The following is a 13180-nucleotide window of genomic DNA, read 5'->3' as shown; positions in this document are numbered from 1 at the left end:
TTGGATGGGGAAATAGGAAATTCACCTCGGGGATCACCTCTGTGGCTCTGCTCGACAGTGGCACAGGAAAATAGTTTTCTTGGGTGGCAAAAGCCAGGGTACATTTTTGGCTGGGCTTGGAGGTTCCTAATGCCTTTGTTAATGAGTTCCATGATGATGCGCTCCATAGCCTTGCAGACCAGGCTAGTCAGGCTTCTGGGGAGATAGTTACCAGGGTCAGTTGTGGCCCCTCCTTTGTGGAGAGGAAGAACCGTTGCTGCGCGCCATTCTATGGGCACGTAGCCTGTGGAGAGGTGGAGGTTGAACAGCGTGTTTAGGTGGGGGGCTAGTTCGTTCTGTAGAATTTTATATAATTCTATACGATATCAATCCTTGACAGGGAAAGCAATCTCTAACATGCAGTCCAAATAAATTCTTGGCGTGTTCCCATTCTCTATCATCTTTCCCTCTCTAGTTATCTGCTTCCAATACCTCGTTTCTTTTGCCAGTTTTCTCCAATAAATTCCAGCCCCCTCTTGGCTGTCTGTATCCCTAATTGCAGTCATCCATAAATCGGCAGAATCTCCTTTCTCCATTCTGTGATGGCTTAGTTCTTAGAAGACCTTCTGCTACTTTATGAATATAATATTCTGTATGGTTACTGTTATTCTCCTTAAGGATCTGCATCCAAAATCCCAGTCTCTCCTTGTTTCTTGAGCTCCCCCATTGCATCATCATCCCTTTCCACTTTGAGCTATTGTGTTGTATATAGGAACCTTAACTGTGCATCTCTGAAATACCCCTTCAAATCGGGTAATCCCAAAACGCCTTGTTCAACTAGAAGAATCAGCTTATCCCATTTGACTCTTGCTGTCTTCCCCTCCCCAAATAAAATCATTCAGCTCTTTAGTAATTGCTATCCACAACTTCTCATCTGGTTGATAACAATACGCCTGACCTGTGCATAAAACTAAAGGAACTAAAAACATTTTAACTGCTTGTATCTTACTATTCAGAGGTTCATACTAGGCTATCTGCCCCTGCGGCATTTATAAGCCTAGCCAGAGTGTGTTTGGCTTTCGCCACCCATTTTAAATTAATTTTGCTATGCCTTTTTTTGAGGTTAGTATACTGTGCCTCTGTCTAACAGTGACACAGAAGTGATACCCGGGGTAAACCTACGATCCCCCATCCACTCATCAAGATTCCTCTTGAAGAGAGTCAATGAGGGACTCTGCCTAACCTGGACTGGGATTTTATTCCAGAGTGAAGGGAGCCTCTGGGTTACGAATCTGTCCCTCCAGCATGTCCTATTTATTTCAGTGCTGAGGTTCAAGTCTCTCGAGCGCGTAGCTCGATGGGATTTGGATTTTCTGAGGTGCAGCATGTCCATTAATTCCGGGTTGGACATGGCTTTATACGTCAGGCACAGATCATCTCTGAGCAGGCGGTATGCCACTGAGTAGAGCTGGAGTTTCTTTAACCGGGCAGCATATGGCATCTGTTTGAGCCCTTTGATCCTCTTGGTGAGATCTTTTGGGGTCTTTCCAGTTGCTGCAGGTGTCTGGTAAGGTACATCCCAAAAGGGGCATTGTACTCAATTATGGGCCTGATGAGGGATGAGTAAAGAAGCACGATGACCTCCCCTGATCTAGATGTGAATCCCTTCATGATTAGGTGGGCTATATAAAATGTATTTCTAACCACTTTGGCCACGTGGTTTTCAAATGAGAGATTGCTATCAACTTGGGTCCCCAGGTCCCTAATTACTTCTTCTGTACTTAATGGATTACCACCTATGTGGTAATTTGTGGGCACTTTGTTTTTGCCAAAGGGGGTGACTATACACTTTTTGGCGTTTAGCTTGAGGCCATGGCTCTGGCACCAGTTGTCTGTTTCTATGAGGCCCTTTTGTAGGATGCTTGTGTCGGCTGGAGAGTCAATTATGGCGCCTAGTTTGCAGTCATCTGCGAACTTGGTCAGCCACAGTCCTTCCGTGTTGGCCTGTACCTCCGAGAAATATATACTGAACAAGAGAGGTCCCAGGACTGAGCCTTGTGGGACGCCACTTGTAACTGGTTTGGAGTCTGACATGGCTCCAGCAAGTCTAACTATGTGGGTTCTGTCCTTGAGCCAGTTTGCAACCTATCTAGTGACATAGGGGTTTATATTTAAGCTGGTGAGCTTATCTATAATGCACGAGTGGGGTATTGTATCGAAGGCTTTTGCGAGGTCCAGGTATAACAGGTTTAACAGAGCTTCCAGTTTCTCAGTTTATTATTTTTTTAGTCTCTTCCCACATATCATTAGCTGCCACTCCAGAATCCTTTTTAATCCATACTCATAAGTACTTCATTTTACTATGTCCACATAAATATGGATATTGCTGAACCAATTCGTGTTTGCGTACATAATTTACAGCAATTGCCTGTGTTTTAGCTTCATTAATTTTGTAAACCGAAAATATTCTAAACTGCCTCAAAATATTCCACAACATTGAAATGTCCACTTCTGGTTTTATCAGGTATAAACTAATATCATCTGCAATTAGAGACAAATTTTCCTGAACACCATACCAATTATATCCTTGAATTTCTCAGTCTCATTTTTTCCTTGCAGATAGTTCTAAATAAAGCACAAATAAAGAGGAAAGAGGACACCCCTGCCTGGCTACTGTGCACAAACAGATATTATCAGAGAGATACCCACCCACTTGTTGCCTCCATTCCTTCGTATATTCTCCTAATCAACATTAAGATTTTATCATTGTATGCAAATGCTTCCACTGCCCTGCTCAAACTCCCAGCTTACTCTATCAAATAGCATGGGTAAAGTGTTTAGTAGAATCTAGAAGAGAAGATGCTGTTAAAGAAAGGAATAACTAGTAGAGCATACAAAACATTGCACCGTAACTATAAGAATTAGAGGAGGCTAGAAAAGATTGGGAAGAAAGACTGGACAAGCAATTCATAAATAAACAAGGGGGAATGTATGTACGTCTCCCAAATATGCAATACAGTCTAAAGATTTAGGATCTTTGCTTGGAAGTGTTTACACAGGTATTTTTATGCCCCAAGTAGACTCCAAATAATTTTTCTTCAGGCAGACAGCAGATGTTGGAGGTGTGATGAGGAAGAAAGAGGTAATAGGGAACATATTTTCTGGGAAGGCAATGAGTTGGCAGACTTTAGATTCCCTACAGACTACTCTGTCAGAGATATTGGGTAAGCAAATTGGTGCAACTAAGGAAATGATTTTTTGAGCTCTGATACAGAATCGGAACTGTCTGGATATAATAATGCCTTGCCGAGTCTAATTATGGTGGCTGCCAAAAAAGCAGTTACTAGAAAATGGAAATCAAAGTCTAAACCAACTGTTCTAGAAGTAGTGAATATAGTAACAGAGATAAAACAACTAGAATTCGGATCTTTAGAAGAGGTAGGAGCAAATTACACAGAAAAACATGGGAATTGTGGGACCAATACATGCACAGGAGGGAAGAGGTTTAAAAGAAAGCAGGGTTTGAATGACAATGGCTGGATAGATTTTAAGTGATATATAATGTTTGAAACTAAAATTGTCAGTATAGTTTAGTTTATATAAATGTATGATTGCCTATGTCATGCATGATTAATTTAACAAATATGTTTCTTGTTTAAAGACCACAGATTATGTCAATTTAAAATCAGGACATATCACTTTAGGCATTATGCTGAGTGTAGCACAAACCATTTAGTTTACTTAGTATGTAAAAAATGTGATGTTATGTGGGAAAGAGAAATCGCACATTCAGAGAGTGGATGCACGACTGGATATAAATAAAGGTAGACAGACCAGTATTTTGGCTTGTCATGTGGAAAAGCAAGGTAATTAACAGGTTTAATTTTCAAGTTTTAGATGTTGTATATCAGACCCCTAGAGGTGGTGATATTACAAAACATATGGAAAAAGTAGAATTTAAATGGATTCTTGAACCTGAGGAACATAAACCTCCAACTTTAAATGCTATTCTTGCGCCCTATAACCTGTACTTAGAAAAAAGGTTCTGAGACATTGAGTTTTGAAAGCTTTTGAAGAGATTGTGACATCAGTTAACATGGGACTACTTTCCACATCTATGCGTGAGGGTGTTGCAGTACATTTTTTAATTTACCTGATGAAGCAGAGGTGAAAACACATTTGTATTTTGACATTGCTTTTGGATTACATTAAAGGTTTCTAATGCATGGAGTAGCGAGCTTTTGTTTTCTCTTATTTTGGACCGTTTTACATTTGGCTCACTGCGCATCCTTTATCTTTCTTTTGTGTTCCTACTTGTGATTTATTTTATCTGGCTGAAAAGTTTTACTATGGTTTTCCTGGAGACTGGTACAGTAGTTTTGCTTAGCCTTTAGAATGGTCGTCTTAGTAAAGTTTCACAAATGCTGATAATGTTGTGTTTTTTCGATGCTGCACATTAGCTTTTTCTTATCTAAAATTAGGCTTATGAAGCTGTCATACCTCAATTCCAGGTGGCAAAAATGTTAAACATTTCTGCTTAAGTTATCTAAAATGAAAATGTAGACGATAAATTGGCAACAATGTTTTAACAAACTGACCCTGAAGTGTTTAACATTGGAAAAAGTGTTCACATTGTTTTATAGTCCTGATCATACTACAGAAAGAACAGCACTCCTCTGCTTTCAAAAAATCAACGTACAACTTTCCCTTCTACACACATTTGTGTTACACTCTTATGACCATTCATAAAACTACAGATGTATAATGCCTTAGACCAAAGTTAAATACCTGCTTCTTACCAGGTCACAGAAGTCATGAAACAATTTAGAAGCATTTCAGCAAGATAGGTACTTACACATTATCACCTCTTACAATATATAATCCTAATACGACTTGTTCCACACCTTGTGTTGAACTGAATACTCGTTCATGGCTTTCGTCCAGAATTAGATTAATAGTCTGATCAAATCCTTTCAATGTTCCCTGAAAAACAGAAAATGTATTTAATACATAAACAATAATGTATTTTATTACACTGAGGGGTATGCAAGCTATTACCAAACAGAAGTCTAAACTAGACAAAGTATACCACTAAATTCTAATACTACTACTAGAAAAAATGTTTACTACATAAAACAGTTTGACAAAAAAATAAAAACGCAACTGAGAAGCAATGAGCACAGTTTCAGTGGCTCATAGGATTGCATTTTTGCTGCTGGTAATATTGCAGCACTTCCTAGGGGCCTCCCATGGAAGAGTCGTGAAACAGAAGTGCCGACCGACTGCCCAAGGTGGAGGCAGTTTAGGTTGATGTTAAAAATTCCACAAAATTATGGTAATATTTTTTCTAAAAGATAAACACATTAAAAACACAATACAAAATTCTATAATATTTTGCTTCATGGAATTACATTCCTTTTTTCAGTTAAAAAGAACAAACTTCCTCCATCATAAAAAATAATGCACTCCACATTTCTAATCTTTCTTTCGGAAAACATGCAATCCTCACCTGTCACAAAATCATGCTTTAGGTATTACTTCATCTTTTACATCTCATAATTTTACAGAGTTTTTCCCTCATACCAACTAGTCGTATGTTATATCCTTTATCTAGAACAGCAATCGATACAAAAATAATTCTTATGCCATCATCTTGCCTTCACAACAACCTAAATGCAAATAACGTTTCTACTGCAGCCTTACATTTCAGGTTACTTCTACTAAACTGTCAAGCTTCCATGTAGAAACCATATCCTGCATATCTAAAGGCAGGAACCTCTAACATAACTCTTAGAAAAGTTACTTTTCTTACCACAAAAACTAATCTGCATTGTCAATTTCAATTCGGTCACCAACAGGACTATGATCATCAGGATTTCACTCAGAACCTAAAACTTTCCCTGGACATCTTAGCTATTATGCTTCACCCATAATGCTTGGCATCTATGGAGTCCATCTCTATATTTCAAATAGCAAAGAAAATTAAAACATTAAGCCAGAAAATGTTTCTCTCCACTCAGAACTCTCCAATAACAAGTGCTATTGGGGGGGGGTGTTAATGGAGATGAAACTACCTATACAGATATAAAGGTTATGTACGTATCACAGTATTAGAAATTCAAAATCCATGCCTGTTCAATTCAGCAGCAGGACTGGTATGCTTCAGGCAACAGTCACTTGGTACCTTTCATATTCTCCTAGGCTCAAAGTCTATTCCTTCTCCTCCTCTATCTCTCATAATGCACCACACTTTCCTGTCTCCCCACACTGACCCTGCCCTTTTATCAGCATAACTGGAAATCTTTATATACTTTATAGTTTAAGGGCATACCCTTTCAGATGCCCTCACACGTGAACTTTTGTCTAGTGATGATGATGGTGGGTATGTTGAAATGAACAGACATGAATAATGAAAATCTAATGGTATTTAAATAAGTACAAGACTTTTGTATCTCACACAATTCAGTTCATTCATTTCAAAAAAGTAAATCCCTGCTGCTGCCTTTTGTTTACATTATGAAAGAATATTAACAACAACTGAGTCTCAAAAAGTTGTCCTGGACCTTGAAATCACATCAAACTTACAGCATTTTACGAACCTATGCAAACAAGCTTCATTTCAGCAGATGGCCTCCTGAAAACAAAAAAGGATTTAAATATAGCTTTTGATGCAACTGGTCATACAGTGGGTTTTGTTGAAATCACATCAAACTTACAGCATTTTACGAACCTATGCAAACAAGCTTCATTTCAGCAGATGGCCTCCTGAAAACAAAAAAGGATTTAAATATAGCTTTTGATGCAACTGGTCATACAGTGGGTTTTGCTACATTTATCATAACTAAAGGTAATGTAGCATGAAAGACCCATTGAAAAAGTAACTTTGGACATTCTCCCGATCTGCTCTGCCTTCGGCATAGTATACTAGCTTACCTTGACATCTTGCTATCTAAGGATGTGAACGCTTCCTGTTTTTCATCTAGAATTTATAGAAAACCGACACACTCCAACACATGTCTTCATTTTACCAGTTGTCATCCTTTTAAGCAGAAACGGACCGTGGTGAAAGGTCAGTTAGTCAGAGCGGCAAGGATCACCAGTAAGGATGAAGATTTCCATGTAGAATGTGGTACACTAAAAAAGATGTTTCTCAGTAGAGGTTATCCCATCCAGCTTGTTGAAGAACTTATAAGTGAAATCGAAACGAAAAGAAATCTTAACATATATGTACCACTACTACAGTTGAAGGGGAGTAGTGAAGTAACATCTTCTACCATGATTCTTGACCAACAGAATGATGATGTTAATTGTGCAGCAGTGGAAAATCCTCCTAGGTTTATCACAACGTTTGCAGTAGACAGCTCTATTGTGTGGTCCATTGTTAAGAAAAACTGGCATCTCTTCAAAACAGACTCATTAGTATCCTCGAAACTGGGAGTTTTCCCCCTGGTAGTGTATAAAAAAGGTAGGAATCTTAAATCATGGTTTGAGATGAAACCATTACAAACTAGGAGCCCAGGGATGTTTAAATGCCACAACTGTAACTACTGTAAATTCATTGTAGAATCTAATAGATTTGTGGTTAGCAATGAATTATTTAAACTTAAGCATAGATTCACTTGCAACTCTAAGATGGTGGTGTATTTAGCGCAGTGTCAGTCATGCCAGGCCCACTATGTGGGGAAAACTGAACGGAAGTTTAGAGAACGCATCTACGAACACCAATACGCCATTAGGAAAGCAAAAACTACTAATGCACTGGCTAAGCACATTTTGGATTATCCTACGCACCACTTCAAATTTATAGCAATTGACCAGGTATACAATGACATTAGAGGTGGTCAGACTGCGTTAAAACTACTAACATTAGAACTTCAGTGGCAAATTAGGCTAGAATCCTACCATTCCCCTGGTCTAAATGAGGCATGCTCTATAGCCTGTCTTTTAAGTATTCTTAGTCTTAAAAGATAGTAAGCAGTATTAAGTACATTAGCTTTTAAATTCCTTATGTACACAGAACATGGGTGTTTTTAATGTTTTTTTTTTAGGTAAATGCTACTTCATGCAATTGTTTGTATAATTCGTGAATGACAGTTTGATTTAAATAATAATATATATATTTTTTATATTTTAATATTTAGACATATATATGTTGAATATTTTTAAATATTTTTGAAATTTACTTGAGTTTAGTTTCTTTTCAGGATCATTAGTGGTTCTTTTGAATATATGTATATATACATTTTTTTAGCATTTAATAGTAATTATTTCTCAGGTTTTGTACCTTTAACAGCAATGCGTCCATTGGAAGTCAATAATTACTATTAATTATTATTAATTGTTTTCAATTATGTTGATATGAACAATTAAGCTGACTGTATAAAACCTGTACTGTTGCTACCACACATTCATTCTGATGAAGTTTGCACATTGTTGCAAACGAAAAGCGCTTCAATTAAACGTATTTTGGATATATTTTTTGTGGTTCACTGCTTGGCCGTTGCTGGTTTATCACTTTAACACTTTTGTGTTTGGACAGTGCGTTGGTCTACCTACAGTTTGGCTCTCCTTTTGGATTTTTTAGTTGTTTTTTGTTCTACTTTCTTAGTACCACATTCTGCAGACCATCCATACCTCTAAGATGGTTCCTGTTCTGGTTTCTGTCAGGCTTTCTTGAACAATGAATCTCAAACACAAAAGCACACCCCCTCTGATTAGAAAAGAAGTTTCTTTGAGAGGGCGGAAAACTACTCCAATAGCTGACAGCAGCTATCTGTTCTGCTCACTCTTTTGTAAATTCTCTTTCACTTGGGGCTCAAGACGATCCACGACAAGGGGCATTAATGAAATTTGCCTTGAAGTTTTCCACAAAGCTACAGTGCCAGAGTTGTGCAGAATGTGGGAGACTGATCCTGGACCTGGCCACACAGGCTGCTTTGTCTACTATTTAATGTAACATTTGCATATACGTGCCAATATTCACTAAAGTTGCCACCTGGGACTTTAACTTGTGCTCTAGGTTACCATGCGACATCTTTGTTTAGCATATCTGCCAGGTTATGCTGAAAACAGGGTGCAGCCATCAGACAATGGAGGGCTTGAACACAAAAGTGTCTGAAGCATATACAAGCTTACCAATGTAGTTTACCACCAGAGATTCCTCAGCAGGGGTGGAACACTAGGCTCACTTCTAAAGGCTCCTCCTTTAAGGCAGAAGCTATGCCAGCTGAGCTGACAATGGCAGCCTCACTCCAAGCTTCATCTTCCAAATAATAAGAGATCCTGTCTACTAGGAGTCTTCAATCTTAGAAATATGGCGATATAAACAGGACCTCTTGCAGATATAGGCTTGTCACCCAAAGAATCCCCTACCTATTGAACAACCGCCCTTTGCATTACAAGTAGGAATACTTCAGCTTCCTTCAATTTCTGCCTTGACAACTAGATGGGCAAGCATGAACTTACTCCTTTGATAAGCAGTAAGGCCCTTATTTCTTTCTTTATTTTTTTTGACAACAGCATTGAATTCCCCTTCTCACCATACCCCACCCCCACCTTAAACAGCTCTGGGATCACAGCATCTCAGGCCAAGGACAAAATAGCCAGATCAAAAATCCTGAGTTTCATAATGTTGAAAATTCATAATTATTATCCTTCCAACTTTAGAGGGGATCCATATTTCCCAAACTTAATCCTTGCCTCAATACAAGGATCAGGATTAGTGTGTTTAAGGCACAAAATAATTCAAGGGAAAGGAGGCACAACAATTACTGGAAAAGAGAAGTCTGCAAAGGAAACCTTGTTCAGAGGAGTCAGTAGCAAAGGGGTAAAAGTATAAAAAGGGTAAGGACATTTCAGGGAAGAAGTTTCGAAATGCATTTTTTTTCCCACAGAGACAATTTAAAAGTTTTCCTCAAGAATGATGTAAATCAAAACAGTGGTGGAATTCCAGAATAAATGGATCTGGCATAAAGTAATCTTAGGTTCACATATATGGGTCTACTCACTTTAGTCGAGTAGCCCATATGTCAACGGCAGAAATGTCAATAGCAAAAGGTTGAGACGTTACCACGCATGTACAGAGGAAGAACCTCAATGCATACAATTCAGACACACATACACACACAACTTTTTTGCAGGGGGGCAAGTCCACCTGCGCCTCCTACATCCCCTGTAAATTATATATACTAACTGTGAGATTACAAAATGCCTGGGGAAAGGGAATATTTCCCTACATGGGGATGGTCAATCTCACATACCTGTCAGACATCTGCATATATCGGCCAAATGCTGTCAAACAGATTTCAACAAACCTGCATTTAGACCAAAATCAGGACCACCGTACTGTATATTTACATTACATACACACACACACACACACACACACACACACACACACACACACACACACACACACACACACACACACAGTTCATAGGAGGTTACTTGGCTAATGGCCTTGGGGCCCTTACAAGCCTAGCCAAGAGTTTATCCCCAAAAAAGAAACCCCAGTCAGCACCTCTCACCCCTATCAATGAGGGACACAGGTGGAACCCCTGGGACAAATTTGTGGTTTCCCATCCACTTATCAAGGTTGCGCCTGAAGAGGTTCAGCAAGGTACTATGTGTTTGACATGTATGGAAATTTTATTCCACAGATGAGGCAGCCTCTGGGAGACAAACCTGTCTCTCCAGCAGGTTCTGTTGAGGTCACACATTAGATTTAGGTAATGCGCGAGAAGTTAAGACTTATGGATATGGAGCATCTCTAATAGGGCAGGGTCCAATATTGACTTGTAGGCGAGACACAGGCCACCTCTGAACAATCTGTATGAGACCGAGTACAGTGATAGTGATTTCAACCTGTCCACATAGGACAGGTGTTGGAGGCCATAAAATCTCTTTGTGAAGTATTTCTGTGGCTTTTCCAGTTGGCATAGGTGTTTGGAGAGGTACATATCAAATGGGGTGTTATACTCAATTGTTGGTCTAATGAGAGAGAGTGCAGAGAGGTAATAACCTCGTTTTTCTGGATGCAATCACTTTACTTATGAGAAATAACTAGTAAAATCCATTTCTGATCACTGTCGCTACATGATGTCAATTGTGAGATTGTTGTAAACCGAGTACCTAGGTCTCTCATCACAGGTTGTGTGCTTAGGGGGTTGCTGTTGATGTGATAATCAGTAGGGGCTGTGTTTTTGCTGAATGGTATGACAATATATATATTTTTTTTGCATTTAACTTAAGGCCATGACTTTGGCATCAGTTATTTGTTGCTGCAAGACCCTCTTGCAATATGTTATCATCATCTGGGAAGTCAATGCCAGCACCACAAACTTGGTCAACCACAGGTCTTTTTCATATGTAAATACTAGGCTATCAGTCTCCAACACAGGACATGATGCTTTAGGACATATATGCTGTAACTGGCATGGAGTATAAAAGTAAAAAAAGAGAAAAAGCACTTTGACACAGCAGAAAAAGGCAACTAATTTAATCACAACAGGTTAGCGCTTTCATGGTCACTCAAACAACCACTTCATCAGACAAACATTTCATAAAACAGTCAATATTTAAAAAACTATGCACCAATGAGAATGCCATACTAATTAACTATCTTATTACATTTAAGCAAAACATCATCTATATAAAAAAAATATATATAAAAAACTATAAATCAGTATTAAGAAGTTATGTACCTACCATAATGTTCCATGTTAGTTGTCTTCTTCTCGCCTTCTTTCTTGCTGGTTGGGTTCGGAGCCGATCCTCGGCTCCGACTCGGCCATCTACTAAAGCTCAAGAGCTATTTACTGGCTCGAGGCCTCTCCTTATCCCACAATGCTTGGTGCTAGATACCCAGATCTCGTTTGGCAGAGCTAACACCATAGAAAAAATTTTAAGGACACTTGTCCAAACTACAAGGTTTACCTACAGTACTAAAACAGAGGAGGAAGTAACCCAGATAAGACTCAGCCAGAGGAAGAAGGCCTCAAAAAGGGACTCTTTTCGGTCTGTCCAGGCTAGGGGGATGGAGGGTGGGACGCAAGAAAGAAGGCGAGAAGAAGACAACTAACATGGAACGTTATGGTAGGTACATAACTTCTAAATGTTAAGTTGTCTATCTCGCCTTCATTCTTGCTGGTTGGGACAGCGTCCCTAGCACCTTAGTCCTGGGTGGCTCATCGGAACAGACTCTTGAGCACAGTGGAACCAAAATCAGCTCTACTCCTAGAGGCCATATCCAACTTATAATGTGAAATGAAGGTATGAGGAGTGGTCCATGTGGTTGCAGCACAAACAGATTCTATTGGTAGTCTAGCATGAAAAGCTACCGAAGTAGCTAACGCTCTGGTGGAATGACCTTTAGGTTTAGTAGGGAGTTCTTTATGTCTCAGCTGATAAATCAAAGTAATAATAGAGGACAACCACCTGGATAAGATTACTTTATAAACTGGCAGGCCCTGTTTGCCCTCAGCATAGGACAGGAAGAGTTGGTCTGATTTTCTTGTATGCTTATTCCTATCCAAATAAAAATGTAATTGCCTATGAACGTCCAATTGGTGCAACTTTTGTTCAGCTTTGTTCGAATAGTTAGGAAAAAAGACAGGTAGATCAATAGCTTGATTCAGGTTTGTTTCAGAAGGTATCTTGGGCAGAAAAGAAGGATTAGTCCTGAGTGAGACTATCCTTGTGAAACACAAGGTAAGGAGGACATATACAGAGGGCTTGAAGTTCCGAAACTCTCCTAGCTGAGGTGATGGCTACTAAAAAGAGAGAGTCTTCCAGGAGAGTAATTTTAAGGAACAGGAAGCCGCAGGTTCAAAAGGAGGGAGAATCAAGGAAGCCAATATCAAGTTTAAATCCCACGGAGGCGGGGAATCTCTGACCGGGGACCTAAGCAAAATAGTCCCGTTAAGAAAGGCCTTGCAAAGTTTGTGGGACATGATGCTGGTTTCTGACAGGCCAGTGTGGAAATCTGCGATAGCAGTTAATTGGACCCTAATGGTGGCAGACAAGGAACCAGCTTGAAAAAGTTCTGCTAATAAAATCTAGAACGTGATGGACAGGGGCTGTAAAGGGGTCTATATTCCTAACCTCTGCCCAGAAAGAGAAACGTTTCCACTTACTAGCATAAGTCTTCCTGGTGGTAGATTTGTGCGAAGGAAGGATGATTTCATGCACCGGCTGAGAAATA

At 39.3% G+C, this 13180-nt stretch overlaps 1 protein-coding gene across 1 annotated transcript in view; it reads right to left on the bottom strand.

The window, feature by feature from the left end:
* LSM8 (LSM8 homolog, U6 small nuclear RNA associated) overlaps positions 1–13180 on the bottom strand; it is a 76638-nt gene that overhangs the window by 38270 nt on the left and 25188 nt on the right. The window contains exon 3 of the mRNA XM_044088726.1: positions 4835–4962. Coding sequence (XP_043944661.1) covers positions 4835–4962 — 128 coding nt within the window. The remainder of the gene's footprint in view (positions 1–4834; positions 4963–13180) is intronic.

This window comes from Protopterus annectens, chromosome 11.part0 (genome assembly GCF_019279795.1).
Source record: "Protopterus annectens isolate FY-2018-M chromosome 11.part0, PAN1.0, whole genome shotgun sequence".
NCBI classification, from domain to species: Eukaryota; Metazoa; Chordata; order Ceratodontiformes; family Protopteridae; genus Protopterus; species Protopterus annectens.
Note: the sequence above shows the minus strand (reverse complement) of the source record. Positions and strands in the feature narration are given on the sequence as shown.